The 19,988-nt window shown below is 40.0% G+C and overlaps 1 protein-coding gene across 1 annotated transcript in view; it reads right to left on the bottom strand.

Moving 5' to 3' along the window:
- LOC128645823 (cysteine and histidine-rich domain-containing protein 1) overlaps positions 1-16,209 on the bottom strand; it is a 62,162-nt gene extending 45,953 nt beyond the window's left edge. Inside the window, exons 1-4 of the mRNA XM_053699097.1 lie at positions 16,113-16,209; positions 13,080-13,207; positions 12,954-13,003; positions 12,608-12,664 (exon numbers count right to left, since the gene is read on the bottom strand). Of these exons, the coding sequence (XP_053555072.1) occupies positions 12,608-12,664; positions 12,954-13,003; positions 13,080-13,185 (213 nt within the window). The 5' untranslated portion in view covers positions 13,186-13,207; positions 16,113-16,209. The remainder of the gene's footprint in view (positions 1-12,607; positions 12,665-12,953; positions 13,004-13,079; positions 13,208-16,112) is intronic.
- Between the last annotated feature and the right edge of the window lie 3,779 nt (positions 16,210-19,988).

The following is a 19,988-nucleotide window of genomic DNA, read 5'->3' as shown; positions in this document are numbered from 1 at the left end:
AGTATTTATACATATTTCAAACATTACCCGATAATAATACCCGATCGATATCTCTCTACCCAACAAAAAATGCTGGAGAACTTCATATGGTCCTATAAGAAACCTAGAGTATCTAGACAAACCTTATATTTAGGTAAGAAAGATGGAGGTCTTAACATCCCCAAATTATTAAACTATTACAGAGCAACACACCTAACACGCATTATAGCATGAAATCACGCCTGTCCTTCAAACTGTGGGTCCATATATAGGTTAACCTATCTAATATATACAACATGAGAGATATCTATTGGTTACCTAAACCTGCCAGACCAGAAAACATCGCCAATAATAAGTTCATTAAAGCTACCCTAGATGTCTGGGATAAAACAAAATCAAATAACGAACTTTCTACTCTAGTTTCTCCTCTAACCCCTCTGTTAAACAATCAGCTTTTTTCAGTCATTGCCCTTTCTCACACAATAATGAAAAAATAGAACATAAGAATCTTCCTATCTTCTTTCTGTCTGACACAATACATATCAAAGACCGAGTAACATTAAATAATGATTTAGGACCCCCGTTTGACAAATGGTTTGCATACCTCCAAATCCGTCATGCAATAACCACAGGCCCCTGTAAACAAAGCATATTTTAATCCCTTACCCCATTTGAAAAGATTTGTATTTATACCAAAATCCACAAATCTCATCTTTCCACCACATACAAGCTACTCAGAGGCTCCTTCCCTAATAAAATATTGTCTCAATGGGAAGCTGAACTTCAATGCCAAATAGTAGACATACACTGGAAACGTAGATTTAAAGCGACCCATACCCACCTCTCCACACAATGAATTAAACTTTAAAATGTTATCTTCTTGGTATATTACACCTCAAAGAATACGGGAAATATTTCTGGAAGCCTTATCCAGATGTTGGAGAAGGTGTGGAGAAGTGGGCACCCATTCCCATATATGGTGGTTCTGCCCAGAAATTAGGACCTATTGGGACCAGATATAAATATATCTTAATCAAATCTTAGACACTAATATTTCTCTCACTCACAATATTATACTCCTTAACAAACCTCCAAACATAAGGTGTATGTACAGATTGAAATTGTTCTATCTGATGATAATTAGTGCTAAAAGATTAATCCCTAGGCTCTGGAAACAACTACTCTCACCAACCCTCCACCAGTGGATCTCTGAAGTAAATAATATCCTCTCTCTAGAAAAGATGCATTATTGTTTCATAGGAAAACAGGACTATATCTTAGACATTATTTTCATTTGGGACCAAAGACCACAAACACATTAGACACTAGATAAAAACACAATTTATGCTTACCTGATAAATTTATTTCTCTTGTGGTGTATCCAGTCCACGGATCATCCATTACTTGTGGAATATTCTCATTCCCAACAGGAAGTTGCAAGAGGACACCCACAGCAGAGCTGTAATATAGCTCCTCCCCTAACTGTCATAGCCAGTCATTCGACCGAAAACAAGCCGAGAAAGGAGGAACCATAGGGTGCAGTGGTTACTGTAGTTTAAATTTAAAAATTACATGCCTTAAAATGACAGAAAAGAAAAAGAGGTTGCCGAAGCCTTTTGACCTCTCCTCTGTCCAGAGTAGACAACAAACAAAGCAGGTGTTTGACGAAAATCTTTAGTAGCTTGTAAGTAAAACTTTAAAGCACGGACCACGTCCAAATTGTGTAACACAAGGATGGAACAACAATCTCTTGATTGATATTCTTGTTAGATACCACCCAGGTTTGGTACGCAGGACTACCTTATCCGTATGAAAAATCAGATAAGGAGAATCACATTGTAAGGCAGATAGCTCAGAGACTCTACGAGCCGAGGAAATAGCTACCAAAAAAAGAACTTTCCAAGATAAAAGCTTGATATCTATGGAATGAAGAGGTTCAAACGGAACTCCTTGAAGAACCTTAAGAACCAAGTTTAAGCTCCATGGTGGAGCAACAGGTTTAAACACAGGCTTGATTCTAACTAAAGCCTGACAAAATGCCTGAACGTCTGGAACATCTGCCAGACGCTTAACTAGCTGACAATCCTTTTTCCAAACCTTCTTGGAGAAAAGATAATATCCTAGCAATCCTGACCTTACTCCATGAGTAACCCTTGGATTCACACCAATAAAGATATCTACGCCATACCTTATGGTAAATTTTCCTGGTGACAGGCTTTCGTGCCTGTCTTAAGGTATCAATAACTGACTCGGAGAAGCCACGCTTTGATAAAATCAAGCGTTCAATCTCCAGGCAGTCAGCCTCAGAGAAATTAGATTTGGATGGTTGAAAGGACCCTGAAGTAGAAGGTCCTGTTTCAGAGGCAGAGACCATGGTGGAAAGGATGACATGTCCACTAGATCTGCATACCATGTCCTGCGTGGCAGCGCAGGTGCTATCAGAATCACTGATGCTCTCTCCTGCTTGATCTTGGCAATCAGTCGAGGGAGCAGAGGAAACGGTGGAAACACATAAGCCAGGTTGAAAGACCAGGGCGCTGCTAGAGCATCTATCAGTGTCGCCTTGGGATCCCTGGACCTGGATCCGTAACACGGAAGCTTGGCGTTCTGGCGAGACGCCATGAGATCCAGTTCTGGTTTGCCCCAACGATGAATCAGTTGTGCAAATGCCTCCGGATGGAGTTCCCACTCTCCCGGATGAAAAGTCTGACGACTTAGAAAATCCGCCTCCCAGTGCTCTACACCTGGGATATGGATAGCTGATAGGTGATGTAAGCTACAGTTGTGATGTTGTCCGACTGAAATCTGATGTACCTCAGAGTTGCTAACTGAGGCCAAGCCTGAAGAGCCTTGAATATCGCTCTTAGTTCCAGAATATTTAATGGAAGGAGAGACTCCTCCTGAGTCCACGATCCCTGAGCCTTCAGGGAGTTCCAGACTGCACCCCAACCTAGAAGGCTGGCATCTGTCGTAACAATTGTCCAATCTGGCCTGCGAAAGGTAATACCTTTGGACAGATGGACCCGAGATAGCCACCAGAGAAGAGAATCCCTGGTCTCTTGGTCCAGATTCAGTTGAGGGGACAAATCTGTGTAATCCCCGCTCCACTGACTGAGGATGCATAGTTGCAGCGGTCTGAGATGTAAGCGTGCAAACAACACTATGTCCATTGCCGCTACCATTAAGCCGATTACTTCCATACACTGAACCACCGAAGGGCGCGGAATGGAATGAAGAACCTGGCAGGAATTTAGAAGCTTTGATAACCTGGACTCCGTCAGGTGAATTTTCATTTCTACAGAATCTATCAGAGTCCCTAGAAAGGAAACTCTTGTGAGTGGGGATAGAGAACTCTTTTCCTCGTTCACTTTCCACCCATGCGACCACAGAAATGCCATTACTACGTCCGTATGAGACTTGGAAATTTGGAAGTTTGACGCCTGTATCAGGATGTCGTCTAAATAAGGGGCTACTGCTATGCCCCCCGGCCTTAGGACCGCCATAAGTGACCCTAGAACCTTTGTAAAGATTCTTGGGGCTGTAGCTAATCCCAAGGGAAGAGCTACAACTGGTAATGCCTGTCTTAAAAGGCAAACCTGAGAAACCGATGATGATCTTTGTGTATCGGAATGTGAAGATAAGCATCCTTTAGATCCACTGTAGTCATATATTGACCCTCCTGGATCAGTGGTAGGATGGTACGAATAGTTTCCATCTTGAACGACGGAACTTTGAGGAATTTGTTTAAGATCTTTAGATCCAAAATTGGTCTGAAGGTTCCATCTTTTTTGGGAACCACAAACAGATTTGAGTAAAAACCCTGTCCCTGTTCCTCCTTTGGAACTGGATGGATCACTCCCATAACTAGGAGGACTCGTACACAGTGTAAGAATGCCTCTCTCTTTATCTGGTGTGCAGATAATTGTGAAAGGTGAAATCTCCCTTTTGGGGGGGAAGCTTTGAAGTCCAGAAGATATCCCTGGGATATAATTTCCAACGCCCAGGGATCCTGAACATATCTTGCCCACGCCTGGGCAAAGAGTGAAAGTCTGCCCCCTACTAGATCCGTTCCCGGATAGGGGGCCGTTCCTTCATGCTGTCTTAGAGGCAGCAGCAGGCTTTTTTACCTGCTTACCTTTTCTCCATGTCAGGTTTGGTCTCCGTCTTGGATTGAGCAAAAGTTCCCTCTTGTTTATTATTAGAGGAAGTTGATGCCGCACCTGCCTTGAAGTTTTGAAAGGCACGAAAATTAGACTGTTTGGCCCTAGATTTGGACCTGTCCTGAGGAAGGGCATGACCTTTTCCTCCAGTGATATCAGCAATAATCTCCTTCAACCAGGCCCGAATAGGGTCTGCCCCTTGAAGGGAATGCTAAGTAGCTTAGATTTTGAAGTCACGTCAGCTGACCATGATCTAAGCCATAGCGCTCTGCGCGCCTGTATAGCAAAACCAGAATTCTTAGCCATTAGTTTAGTCAAATGAACAATGGCATCAGAATAAAAGAATTGGCTAGCTTAAGTGCTCTAAGTTTGCCAAGTATGTCATCCAATGGAGTCGCTACCTGTAAAGCCTCTTCCAGAGACTCAAACCAGTACGCCGCAGCAGCAGTGACAGGGGCAATGCATGCAAGGGGCTGTAGGATAAAACCTTGTTGAATAAATATTTTCTTAAGGTAACCTCTAATTTTTTATCCATTGGATCTAAAAAAAAAAGCACAACTGTCCTCGACAGGGATAGTAGTACGCTTTACTAGAGTAGAAACTGCTCCCTCCACCATAGGGACTGTCTGCCATAAGTCCCATGTGGTGGCGTCTATTGGAAACATTTTTCTAAAAATAGGAGGGGAAGAGAACGGCACACCTGGTCTATCCCATTCCTTATTAATAATTTCTGTAAACCTTTTAGGTATTTGGAAAAACATCAGTACACACCGGCACTGCAAAGTATTTATCCAGTCTACACAATTTCTCTGGCACTGCAATGGTATCACAGTCATTCAGAGCAGCTAAAACCTCCCTAAGCAACACGTGGAGGTGTTCAAGCTTAAATTTAAATGTAGAAATATTAGAATCAGGTATCTTTCCTGAGTCATTAACATCACCCACTGACTGAAGCTCTCTTTCCTCAGCTTCTGCATATTGTGAGGCAGTATCAGACATGGTTCTTAAAGCGTCAGTATGCTCTGCATTTTGTCTCACCCCAGAGCTATCTCGCTTACCTCTAAGTTCAGGTAGTCTGGCTAATACCGCTGACAGTGTATTATCCATGACTGCCGCCATGTCTTGTAAAGTAAACGCTATGGGCGCCCTAGATGTACTTGGCGCCATTTGAGCGTGAGTCCCTTAAGCGGGAGTCAAAGGGTCTGACACGTGGGGAAAGTTAGTCGGAATTATATTGTAAATATCATAAGGGTATTACCCCTGGGAGTAAGCATGATACCAGTCGTTATTAAATCACTGTATTCAGGCTTAACTTACATTAATCCGGTATCAGCAGCATTTTCTAGTGTTTTCCATCTCTAGAAAAAATTATAACTGCACATACCTGATAGCAGAATAAACTGTACGCCATTCTCTCGCTGAAGTTACCTCATCTGTGTAATCCCCTAGGACATATGTGAGAATAGCAATGGATCTTAGTTACAACCTGCTAAGATCATAGAAACCTTAGGCAGATTCTTCTTCTATTTACTGCCTGAGATAAAATAGCACAACTCCGGTACTATTTAAAAATAACAAACTTTTGATTGAAGAAAATAAACTAGCTATATTTAACCACTCTCTCCTACAATGTCCTTGCTTGTTGAGAGTTGCAAGAGAATGACTGGCTATGACAGTTAGGGGAGGAGCTATATTACAGCTCTGCTGTGGGTGTCCTCTTGCAACTTCCTGTTGGGAATGAGAATATCCCACAAGTAATGGATGATCCGTGGACTGGATACACCTTACAAGAGAAATACCTAGCTCCAATTACTATAGCTACATAACAGATAAACCACACACACTAACAGAAAATTACTTAAATGACTAATGTGATGGATAGAATTAAGAGGTACAGAAAGTGCAAATTGGTATACGTAACTCTGGACATTTTTCCCCTTACTATCCCTTCCTCTTTCTTTTATCCAAAAATCTTTATATGGTTGAAAGTTTATGACCTATGTTAAACTACATCTGGAAATGTTTTACATATATGTACTTCTGTGTATATCCTTTTGTATTTTTGTTCAACGTATAAAAATAATTTAAACAAAAAAAAAAGTTTCCAACTTACTTTTATTATGAAATTTGCTTCTTTCTCATGTTATTCTTTGTTAAAGAGAAATATGGATACATAACATCCCTATATTTGAAGCACTACATGAAAGGAAATACCGCCGCCATCTAGTGCTCTTGCTAATGTATAACATTGTTGCAAAACTGCTGCAAATACAATTCTGCAGACGTGCAAGCTCCTGATCTTACTTTCTTGCTTTTCAACAAAGGATAACAAGAAAACAAAGAAAACTTGATAATAGAAGTAAAATTGGGAAGTTGTTTAAATCGATATGCTCTATTTGAATCGTGAAAGTATAATGTCCCTTAAAAAAATAGAAGGAAGGAGGCCAGGCTAAATAATTAAATTAAGGAACCTTGCAATCCTATTTTTGCAGTATGTACTTGAAGGAAAAACATAATTTATGCTTACCTGATAAATTCCTTTCTTCTGTTGTGTGATCAGTCCACGGGTCATCATTACTTCTGGGATATAACTCCTCCCCAACAGGAAATGCAAGAGGATTCACCCAGCAGAGTTGCATATAGCTCCTCCCCTCTACGTCAGTCCCAGTCATTCGACCAAGAATCAACGAGAAAGGAGTAACCAAGGGTGAAGTGGTGACTGGAGTATAATTTAAAAGATATTTACCTGCCTTAAAAACAGGGCGGGCCGTGGACTGATCACACAACAGAAGAAAGGAATTTATCAGGTAAGCATAAATTATGTTTTCTTCTGTTATGTGTGATCAGTCCACGGGTCATCATTACTTCTGGGATACCAATACCAAAGCAAAAGTACACGGATGACGGGAGGGATAGGCAGGCTCATTATATAGAAGGAACCACTGCCTGAAGAACCTTTCTCCCAAAAATAACCTCCGAAGAAGCAAAAGTGTCAAATTTGTAAAATTTGGAAAAAGTATGAAGCGAAGACCAAGTTGCAGCCTTGCAAATCTGTTCAACAGAGGCCTCATTCTTAAAGGCCCAAGTGGAAGCCACAGCTCTAGTGGAGTGAGCTGTAATTCTTTCAGGAGGCTGCTGACCAGCAGTCTCATAAGCTAAACGTATTATGCTACGAAGCCAAAAAGAGAGAGAGATAGCAGAAGCTCTTTGACCTCTCCTCTGTCCAGAATAAACGACAAACAGGGAAGAAGTTTGGCGAAAATCTTTAGTTGCCTGCAAGTAGAACTTGAGGGCACGAACTACATCCAGATTGTGTAGAAGACGTTCCTTCTTTGAAGAAGGATTTGGACACAAGGATGGAACAACAATCTCTTGATTGATATTCCTGTTAGTGACTACCTTAGGTAAGAACCCAGGTTTAGTACGCAGAACTACCTTGTCTGAGTGAAAAATCAGATAAGGAGAATCACAATGTAAGGCTGATAACTCAGAGACTCTTCGAGCCGAGGAAATAGCCATTAAAAACAGAACTTTCCAAGATAACAATTTTATATCAATGGAATGAAGGGGTTCAAACGGAACACCCTGTAAAACGTTAAGAACTAAGTTTAAACTCCATGGCGGAGCAACAGCTTTAAACACAGGCTTGATCCTAGCTAAAGCCTGACAAAAAGCCTGGACGTCTGGATTTTCTGACAGACGCCTGTGTAACAAGATGGACAGAGCTGAAATCTGTCCCTTTAATGAACTAGCTGATAAACCCTTTTCTAACCCTTCTTGTAGAAAAGACAATATCCTAGGGATCCTAACCTTACTCCAGGAGTAATGTTTGGATTCGCACCAGTATAGGTATTTACGCCATATTTTATGGTAAATCTTTCTGGTAACAGGCTTCCTAGCCTGTATCAGGGTATCAATAACCGACTCAGAAAAACCACGTTTTGATAAAATCAAACGTTCAATTTCCAAGCAGTCAGCTTCAGAGAAGTTAGATTTTGATGTTTGAATGGACCCTGTATCAGAAGGTCCTGTCTTAGAGGTAGAGACCAAGGCGGACAGGATGACATGTCCACTAGATCTGCATACCAAGTCCTGCGTGGCCATGCAGGCGCTATTAGAATCACTGATGCTCTTTCCTGTTTGATTTTGGCAATCAATCGAGGAAGCAGCGGGAAGGGTGGAAACACATAAGCCATCCCGAAGTTCCAAGGTGCTGTCAAAGCATCTATCAGAACCGCTCCCGGATCCCTGGATCTGGACCCGTAGCGAGGAAGTTTGGCGTTCTGGCGAGACGCCATGAGATCTATCTCTGGTTTGCCCCAACGTCGAAGTATTTGGGCAAAGACCTCCGGATGAAGTTCCCACTCCCCCGGATGAAAAGTCTGGCGACTCAAGAAATCCGCCTCCCAGTTCTCCACTCCCGGGATGTGGATTGCTGACAGGTGGCAAGAGTGAGACTCTGCCCAGCGAATTATCTTTGATACTTCCACCATTGCTAGGGAGCTTCTTGTCCCTCCCTGATGGTTGATGTAAGCTACAGTCGTGATGTTGTCCGACTGAAACCTGATGAACCCCCGAGTTGTTAATTGGGGCCAAGCCAGAAGGGCATTGAGAACTGCTCTCAATTCCAGAATGTTTATTGGAAGGAGACTCTCCTCCTGATTCCATAGTCCCTGAGCCTTCAGAGAATTCCAGACAGCGCCCCAACCTAGTAGGCTGGCGTCTGTTGTTACAATTGTCCAGTCTGGCCTGCTGAATGGCATCCCCCTGGACAGGTGTGGCCGATGAAGCCACCATAGAAGAGAATTTCTGGTCTCTTGATTCAGATTCAGAGTAGGGGACAAATCTGAGTAATCCCCATTCCACTGACTTAGCATGCATAATTGCAGAGGTCTGAGGTGTAGGCGTGCAAAAGGTACTATGTCCATTGCCGCTACCATTAAGCCGATCACCTCCATGCATTGAGCTACTGACGGGTGTTGAATGGAATGAAGGACACGGCATGCATTTTGAAGCTTTGTTAACCTGTCCTCTGTCAGGTAAATCTTCATTTCTACAGAATCTATAAGAGTCCCCAAGAATGGAACTCTTGTGAGAGGAAAAAGAGAACTCTTCTTTTCGTTCACTTTCCATCCATGCGACCTTAGAAATGCCAGAACTAACTCTGTATGAGACTTGGCAGTTTGAAAGCTTGAAGCTTGTATTAGAATGTCGTCTAGGTACGGAGCTACCGAAATCCCTCGCGGTCTTAGTACCGCCAGAAGGGCACCCAGAACCTTTGTGAAGATTCTTGGAGCCGTAGCCAATCCGAATGGAAGAGCTACAAACTGGTAGTGCCTGTCTAAGAAGGCAAACCTTAGATACCGGTGATGATCTTTGTGGATCGGTATGTGAAGGTAAGCATCCTTTAAATCCACAGTGGTCATGTACTGACCCTCTTGGATCATGGGTAAGATTGTCCGAATAGTTTCCATTTTGAACGATGGAACTCTTAGGAATTTGTTTAGAATCTTTAAATCTAAGATTGGCCTGAAAGTTCCCTCTTTTTTGGGAACCACAAACAGGTTTGAGTAGAACCCTTGTCCTTGTTCCGACCGCGGAACCGGATGGATCACTCCCATTATTAACAGATCTTGTACGCAGCGTAGAAACGCTTCTTTCTTTATCTGGTTTGTTGACAACCTTGACAGATGAAATCTCCCTCTTGGGGGAGATAATTTGAAGTCTAGAAGGTATCCCTGAGATATGATCTCTAGTGCCCAGGGATCCTGAACATCTCTTGCCCAGGCCTGGGCGAAGAGAGAGAGTCTGCCCCCCACTAGATCCGGTCCCGGATCGGGGGCTCTCGGTTCATGCTGTCTTTGGGGCAGCAGCAGGTTTCCTGGCCTGCTTGCTCTTGTTCCAGGACTGGTTAGGCTTCCAGCCTTGCCTGTAACGAGCAACAGCTCCTTCCTGTTTTGGTGCAGTGGAGGTTGATGCTGCTCCTGTTTTGAAGTTCCGAAAGGGACGAAAATTAGACTGTCTAGCCTTAGCTTTGGCTTTGTCTTGAGGTAAGGCGTGGCCCTTACCTCCTGTAATGTCAGCGATAATTTCTTTCAAACCGGGCCCAAATAAGGACTGCCCCTTGAAAGGTATATTAAGTAATTTGGACTTAGAAGTAACATCAGCTGACCAGGATTTTAGCCACAGCGCCCTACGTGCCTGTATGGCGAATCCTGAGTTCTTAGCCGTAAGTTTGGTTAAATGTACTACGGCCTCCGAAATGAAGGAATTAGCTAGTTTAAGGACTCTAAGCCTGTCCGTAATGTCGTCTAGCGTAGATGAACTAAGGTTCTCTTCAAGCGACTCAATCCAAAATGCTGCCGCAGCCGTAATCGGCGCGATACATGCAAGGGGTTGTAATATAAAACCTTGTTGAACAAACATTTTCTTAAGGTAACCCTCTAATTTTTTATCCATTGGATCTGAGAAAGCACAGCTATCCTCCACCGGGATAGTGGTACGCTTAGCTAAAGTACAAACTGCTCCCTCCACCTTGGGGACCGTTTGCCATAAGTCCCGAGTGGTGGCGTCTATTGGAAACATCTTTCTAAATATTGGAGGGGGTGAGAATGGCACACCGGGTCTATCCCACTCCTTAGTAACAATTTCAGTTAGTCTCTTAGGTATAGGCAAAACGTCAGTACTCGCCGGTACCGCAAAGTATTTATCCAACCTACACAGTTTCTCTGGTATTGCAACGGTGTTACAATCGTTGAGAGCTGCTAAGACCTCCCCTAGTAATACACGGAGGTTCTCCAATTTAAATTTAAAATTTGAAATATCTGAGTCCAATCTGTTTGGATCAGAACCGTCACCCACAGAATGAAGCTCTCCGTCCTCATGCTCTGCGAGCTGTGACGCAGTATCAGACATGGCCCTAGCATTGTCAGCGCACTCTGTTCTCACCCCAGAGTGATCACGCTTGCCTCTTAGTTCTGGTAATTTAGACAAAACTTCAGTCATAACAGTAGCCATATCTTGTAATGTTATCTGTAATGGCCGCCCAGATGTACTAGGCGCCAAAATATCACGCACCTCCCGGGCGGGAGATGCAGGTACTGCCGCGTGAGGCGAGTTAGTCGGCATAACTCTCCCCTCGCAGTTTGGTGAAATTTGTTCACATTGTACAGATTGACTTTTATTTAAAGTAGCATCAATACAGTTAGTACATAAATTTCTATTGGGCTCCACCTTGGCATTGGAACAAATGACACAGATATCTTCCTCTGAGTCAGACATGTTTAACACACTAGCAAAAAACTTACAACTTGGTTATAATCTTTTTTAGCAAAAAACGTACTGTGCCTCAAAGAGGTACTAACGATTAAATGACAGTTGAAGTAATGAACTGAAAAACAGTTATAGCATCAAACTTTAAAACAACACAACTTTTAGCAAAGGTTTGTTCCCATTAGTAAAATGACAATAATTAAATTTGACATAAAAAATACAAAGCAACGTTTTTATTCACAGTCACTATAAGAATTCTCACAGCTCTGCTGAGAGATTTTACCTCCCTTCAAAAAAGTTTGAAGACCCCTGAGATCTATCAGAGATGAACCGGATCATGCAGGAAATATAAAAGTAACTGACTGGAATTTTTTGATGCGTAGCAAAGAGCGCCAAAAACGGCCCCTCCCTCTCCCACACAGCAGTGAAGAGAAACGAAACTGTCACAATTAAAGCAAAAAAACTGCCAAGTGGAAAATAATGCCCAAATATTTATTCACACAGTACCTCAGCAATGTAAACGATTCTACATTCCAGCAAAAACGTTTAACATGATAAATAGTTATTAAAAGGATTAGTGACCTTTAACAGAGTAGTTCCGGTGAAATACCATCCCCAGAATACTGAAGTGTATACATACATGTCATTTTAACGGTATGGCAGGATTTTCTCATCAATTCCATTCAGAAAATAAAAACTGCTACATACCTCAATGCAGATTCATCTGCCCGCTGTCCCCTGATCTGAAGCCTTTACCTCCCTCAGATGGCCGAGAACAGCAATATGATCTTAACTACTCCGGTTAAAATCATAGTAAAAAACTCTGACAGATTCTTCCTCAAACTCTGCCAGAGAAGTAATAACACGCTCCGGTGCTATTGTAAAATAACAAACTTTTGATTGAAGTCATAAAACTAAGTATAATCACCATAGTCCTCTCACACATCCTATCTAGTCGTTGGGTGCAAGAGAATGACTGGGACTGACGTAGAGGGGAGGAGCTATATGCAACTCTGCTGGGTGAATCCTCTTGCATTTCCTGTTGGGGAGGAGTTATATCCCAGAAGTAATGATGACCCGTGGACTGATCACACATAACAGAAGAAATCTAGGTAATGTATAACGTTCATACTCCTTTCACAAATAGCAGGTATTAAGTAGGTGGAGACTAAAAGTTCTGAAAAGCTAAACTATACCTTTATTGCAAGAAACTCTGAGAAATCAGTGGTACGCTTTCTGCAACAAGACCAGCCCTAGGAAAAAACAAAACAATGTGTGAGAGGGGGGAACAGAGTTGGAAGAACATGAACAAGAATATGTGAAGGGTGAGGAATGAAAGATAAGTGAAGAGGAGATGAGTCTCAGGGACAGTGAGGGGGAGTGAGACCAAAAGGCAAATTGTACAGAAAGAAAACACACTGAAGAAAAATGAGTGGGAACAGAAGAGAAGACCTAGAGGGCAAATACAAAAAGAAAACACTAGAGTTTGTAAGGAAACCACAAAGAGAGAAAAGACAGAATTAGCACTGAGGAAGAAGTTACCTTTAAAGCATCATGAAATATAGGGTAGCCAGGGTGAAAGAAACATGAGTCTAGAAAAGAAAACACAAGTAGTAAACACACTGTGACCCTTCCTCATACATGTGCCCTGCTCTGTTTGTCACTAACCCGCAGAGTTGTTTGCTGGGTTGAATCTTTGGCCACATCCTTTGTTATAACACAGCATATCAGGGGTGGCCTGACTGCCGCTCCCCACAATTCCTTGTGAACTCATCTGGCCAGCAAGGGACAAACAACTGAAGGGAAAAAGAACAGACATGAGAAGAGAATGTGCTATCAACCAAACAAAAACTGTTTCCTAAATACATTAGACACATTTTGCCATTCCCGTGAATAATCTGACAATCGGACTCAGTAATCAGCTCAATAGAATGACAACCAGATTGGAAGAAAATTGTCTTGCTGAACAGTTTTTTACAAGGGTTCTGTATTGTAAAATTGGTTTCCCCTTAAAGGGGCAGTATACACCAATTTTCATTTAAAGGCTGAAACAACAGATAGAATGGGGAAAATCCCAGAGAGCATGGTCTTCATAGAAATAGACCCTATAGTTTGGGTTTTTGTTTTTTTCTCTCGTTCCCTCCTGCCCCCCTGGTACTCCAATCCTCTTAGAGAGATAGCAAGGTTTTGGTATCTTAAGAAAGCTGACAAGGAATACAACATGAATTCAAACTCTCGTAGATAGGCAGTTATTGCTTCTGATGATTCATTTTCTCTATGTTTTAGAGCAGGTAAATTGGAATACTATCTATGTATTTTCCATGTTCCTTAAGGGGCAAAAGATGTCAAGTTTCTGAGGCTAGATCAGCTCTATAAGTTGTATTGATAATGTAAGCACTCTAAAGGGCTGATAGGGGATACATTATAAATTCTGATGCATATATATAGGTAGAAGGTAAACCAAGTAGGGTAAATATATAAAAGAGTACTGAGGCAAGCAATAGGACAGAAAGTATGTCAAAAAAGTATCTATTTGTAACCTTTGCTGATTATTTTTCTTCTGTTCTAAGATCAAGTAATATGTAACGTTTGGTACGCATTTTTTCTGGTGTTTTGTTTATGTAAAAACAAGCTATTAGGTGGCTGAGATTAGATCAGCTATATAGTGTATTTTTTGAAAATGTAAAGATTGTTGGTCATTAATGGTGCAATTTAAGATACGACTATACTCTATCCTTTCAACACTTCAATTTTAACGATAAGACATTGCAATGAATATAATTGTACATGCTATATTGATATGTTTATTTTGTCTGCTATGTGAAAAACCAATAAAAAAAATAAAAAAAAATAAAAAAAAATAAAGGGACAGTCAACACCAGAATTGTTGTTGTTTTAAAAGATAGATAATCCACTAATTACCCATTCCCCAGTTTTGCATAACCAACAGTTATAATAATACATGTAATTACTTTGTAATTACCTTGAATATAAACCTCTCCAGACTGGCCCCTTATTTCAGTTCTTTTGACAGACTTCGATTTTAGCCAATCAGTGCTCACTCCTCGGTAAATTCACGTGAATGAGCTCAATAATGTTATCTATATTAAACACATGAACTAACAGCCTCTAGTGGTGAAAAACTGTCAAAATTAATTTAGATTAGAGGCGGCCTTCAAGGTCTAAGAAATTAGCATAGGAACCTCCTAGGTTTAGCTTTCAACTAAGAATACCAAGAGAACAAAGCAAAATTGGTGATAAAAGTACACTGGAAAGTTGTTTAAAATTACAGGCCCTATTTAAATCATGAAAGTTTTTTTTTGGACTTGACTGTCCCTTTAACTACATGTAATTGACACTACTATAAAGAATAATATGCAAAGATACCAATATAAAAATCCAGTGTAAAACCTTTTAAAAACTTACTTAGAATCTCCCAATTTAACACTGTTAATGAGATAAGCCTGGGACACCCACTGAAAGGGGCTGATAGCAGAACCTCCCCCGCATATGAAAAGACCCATTATACAAACAGAAGCAGTCTGAAGTCTGTATACATTAGTATACATCTAAAACTTTGGGGCTTGGTTAGGAGTCTGAAAATCAGCACAATGTTATTTAAAAATAAGCAAAACTATACATTTTTACAAAAACAAACCATGATGGGTAATATAAATGGATCTACAAAACATTTATGCGAAGAAAAATCTAGTGTATAATGTGTCCCTTTAATCATCAGTTGCAGAGTATAAAATGAATGTGAATTGCTCACTTAGGGTTTTCTTTTTGGATATGAAATAGCTGTTTTGCTCTTTCAAATGGGCTGTGCTTGCAGGTAGAACAGCTCTAATTGTCTTATAAATGCAAAGGGTTCCTTATCTAATCTCTGTCTGAAATAACAACTGAAAATGATCATTTTAATAACTATCTCTCCTGCCCACACTAGAAGTGTGAGTTCTTCTGATGGATCTTGGTTGCACATTACTCTAGTATTCATATTTGTAGTATAGGTGGCAGTTTCAACAGCAACTATTTCAAATGACAAAATAAAGGTAAATTAGATATTTATTTTAAAACACTACAGCAGGTAAAGTGGATCATTTGGAACAAATGAAAGGGGAGAACATTTAAAGTACACTGTCCCTTTAATTTGCAGTCTATCTTTGATAATAAGACCTAGGGTTGCCACCCAGCCTGTGTTTTTAAAGTAGATAATAAATAAAACATTTAGAAATAAATATCCTGTTATTGTGAAGTTGCTTCCAACTGTGTTGGAATCTAATTATACAGAAATGATCATTAAAATCAATCCTAGAAATTGTAGTTCTCAGCTATGCTTTATAATTATTAATGCAAATGAATGATAATTATCATGGTCCGTATAATTTCAGAGAAATGTCTCAACACTAATAAGACCCCAACTCTAAAGGCATAAAACATTTACCAAAGGGCAAGAGATGTATATTTGGGGATATTACATGGCTACTGTATAACAGTATATAAAACACCAGTATAATACATGGTTGCAAAATCGTATTTAGTTTAGAGCAATTCACAAATAGGGGCTAAAGGTAAACTGAAAGTTACAGAGCCAAGAAGATATAAAAATATTGATAAATGAAAGATAAGACAAGACGAACACTATAGAAATATGAAAAACACCACTAGAATCTAATTGCAAATTTAGAGAACGATTGGTACCTGATAAAATTGCAGAGAGCGAAGCCACAGAGAGAGCAGAGATGTGAGAGAACTGCAGACTGTAGGCCCTACACATGACTCTATATTTAGATTTGAAGAGTGTCGGCCCATCACCAAAATTGGAAGAGAAATTGAACAGCTGTGACAGGTGGCAGGCAAGAAACTGAGGAAAAGCCAACAGAGGGGAAATATGGTGAAAAATATTAGAGAAGAACTAAACAAAAAATCTGGGTTTGGGTCAGATGATCTGAAAGGGAACAGTGAGATACTCAGCACAGGGTTTGGGTTACAGAGAAGAGGAAACAGTAGACATAAGGATTCATTTTAAAAAAAGGAAACAAAGAGAAGAGCATATAAAATGCAAGAAATCAGTGGTGAGGTGAAAGAAGTAAGGGACGGTGAAATAAAAATAAACAGAACAAAGATGAATAAAAAACATACTGGTATTCTAAAGAGAACACAAATGCCCACACTCAATATAGAGCGTTAAAGAACACTGTCTGGTGACAAAAATAAATAAATATATAACTGGAACACTATGAGAAGCTGTGAGATAAGCAGAAGAAACAGAAAGACAGGGGACATTCTAGATCAGGAAGCAGAGCTGTAGGCATTTCACAATTGATATAATATGACAAGAATGATATCTGACAATGTATGGAAGAAGACCTACTGCTTATTCACATCAAGTAACATTACAGACTTTAATAAATCAATAGATATAGCTAACATTCTTCACAAGCTTTGAACAATAAGCACATTATTATTTTAAGATATTAATGAAATAAAGTTAATGCTATAAATGATATTAAATAAATTATTTGAGTGCTATGTGATGCAAGTGACCTTTCCACCCACAAATACCATCCCTATTTGTAATATTTTCTTATTCCATCCTTTAAAGTCTTCTTAAAGGGACAGTAAGGTCAAAATTAACATTTCATGATTCATACAGAGCAAGCAATTGTAAACAACTTTTTATTTTACTTCTATTATCTAATTTGCTTAATTCTCTTGGTATCCTTTGTTGAAAAGCATATATTGGAAGGTTCAGTAGCATCCTTGCACTACTGCGGGCTAGCTGCTGATTAGTAGCTGTATTAGTGCCTCTTGTCATTGGATCACCTGATGTGTTCAGCTAGCTCCCAGTAGTGCATTGCTGTTCCTGAGCTTACCTAGGTATGTTTTTCAACAAAGGATAACAAAAAATGAAGAACATATTTAAAAACAGAAATAACTTGAAAAGTTGTTTAAAATTGTATGCTCTGTCTGAAAGATAAAAGGGAAAAAAACGTGTGTTTCATATCATCACAGGGTAAACCTATAAATAAATATAATACCCAGGAGTTAAGAATGCTACCCCAGTACTCTTTTTGGCAAACAAAAACTTATCATTTTGTCTGTACACTCTATTCCATTAGAAGGGCAGCTGTTTTAATCAGTTAAAAGGACATTAACATAATCCTGTTTATTTATGCAACAGAAATGAATCAGTGCAATGCCAAACATCTGCTTTAAAAGTATTTAACCCCTTTGTGCCGGGACGTTCCAATGTAAACACTATTAGTGAAAATGAAATCACACAATCGTCTATGTCGCATGATTTCAAGGCAGGGATCGGATCATGGGGGAGTGCCTACGCTGCTACGTTAAAGGGAGGAGCAGCAGGATGCCATACAAGGTAAGACGTTCCATGCTGTCGTAACGGTGAAAAAGCCCAGCGCTGTTAGGACGGCATGGAACATCCTAACGTTGTGAAGGGGTAAAACTGTAACTTTGTTAAACAAATTTGCATTGTTTTACATTCTAGGGGCACACCCCTTTAACCTCTTAAAGTGATATTAAAGTGATTGCAAAGTTTAAAGAATTTTTTAAATACTTACCTTTTTGTTACGGTAAACAGACCATGATCCTCCACCCGTTTCTCCGACTGTATTTTGCATGTCAATGACGAATCTGGCTTCCTCCAATGGTTGCGTGCCCCACGAGCTGGACACCAAAGAGGGCACGTAACGATTGGAGGAAGCTGGATTCGTCATCGATCTGCATAATATAGTCGGAGAAGCAGGAGAAGGATCGGCAGTCTGTTTACCCTAACAAATAGATAAGAATAAAAAAAAAAAGCGTGTTTCTAAAGTTTAAAGGGACAGTCTAGTCAATATTAAACTTTTATGATTCAGACAGGACATGCAATTTTAAACAACTTTCCAATTTACTTTTATCATCAAATTTGCTTTGTTCCCTTGGGGATATTTTTGAAAAGCTAAACCTAGCTAGGCTCGAACTGATTTCTAAACCGTTGAAAACTGCCTCCTAGCTCAGAGCATTTTGAAAGTTTTTCACAGTTAGACAGTACTAGTTCATGTGTGTCATAAAGATAACATTGTGCTCACTCCCGTGGAGCTATTTAGAAGTCTGCACTGATTGGCTAAAATGCAAGTCTGTCAAAAGCACTGAGATAAGAGGGCAGTCTGCAGAGGCTTAGATACAAGGTAATCCCAGAGGTAAAACAATTAATTTAATATAACTATGTTGGATATGCAAAACTGGGGAATATGTAATAAAGGGATTATCTATGTTTTTAAATAATACAAATTCTGGTGTAGACTGTCCCTTTAAAAACAGAATTCAATTCCAGAAAAAGCGGGACAAAAAAACAATATGTGCAATGTCAAGTTTTTATATTTTATATCTTTATCTATGCATAATCAAACTTTTATAGGGAATTCTATTTTGAGTTTAACCCTAAAGAGACATGAAACCCAAAATGTTTCTTTTATAATTCAGATAGACTATACATTTTTTAAACAACTTTCCTATTAACTTCTTTTATCTAATTTGCTTTATTTTCTTGATAGCCTTTGTTAAAAAGCAGGAAGGTAGGCTCAGGAGCGAGCATGTGTCTGGAGCAAAATATGGCCGCAGTCTTTCTAGAATGCTTTTGACAATATTATGCATTGTGCAAACACTACTGCCACCTAGTGCTCAAAAGCATTTTTGCAAAACTGCTACCATATACTGTAGTTTGCCAGACACATGCACATTGCCTACCTAGGTAAAAAAAAAAAGGATATATATATTTTTAAAATTGTATTCTCTATCTGAATGCAATCGTATCCAAACATATCCAGACATACTGATAATTATTCATCTGTGCATGTTTTATAGCTTAGAAGTGTGATTTGAGCAATAGTTTTAATTTTTTATTTAACTTTAATGCAATTGTGTTTCTCAAAATGAAAATGTAAACTAAGTATCCATGAAAATATTATAAAAACATGTGAAAGGCCAAGAAATGCCATAGTTTATTAAGTGGTTAAGGCTTAAAAAAAGAAAAATAAGGCAAAAAGTTGCTCTAAAGTGGTCCGATAACATATGCGGTGTCGCCAGCAAAAGCCGGTGTCACCAATTTTTTTGCGTATCTAGAGATCACATATACGGCGCCACATACAAATGTGGCGCATATTTTTTACCCGTCGTCCGCTGCTTTTACTCCCATAAACTAACATAGAACCGGCGTCGCAAGTTGGTATCACATATTCAGCGCAAGGATTTACGTGGCGAAAATGAAGAAATTGTACTCTATTTTCACCTTGCCACACATAGGCAGGCGCAGCAAGCCTTGCACTGAGTATATAAGCACTGTAACTCCCTGGAAGTCTTAACAAACACCTAACGCATGCACAATATGTACCTCTCAACCGCCATCCACCCAACGCAATAACTAATAAATGTATTAACCCCTAATCCGCCAACCCCCACATCGCAAAGTATCTAATAAAGTTATTAACCCCTAACCTGTCACCCACCCACAGCGCAAAGTATCTAATTACACTATTAACCCCTAATCCGCCAACCCCCACAGTGCAAACTACC

This window comes from Bombina bombina, chromosome 1 (genome assembly GCF_027579735.1).
Source record: "Bombina bombina isolate aBomBom1 chromosome 1, aBomBom1.pri, whole genome shotgun sequence".
NCBI classification, from domain to species: Eukaryota; Metazoa; Chordata; class Amphibia; order Anura; family Bombinatoridae; genus Bombina; species Bombina bombina.
This window is presented reverse-complemented; position numbering and strand designations above follow the sequence as displayed.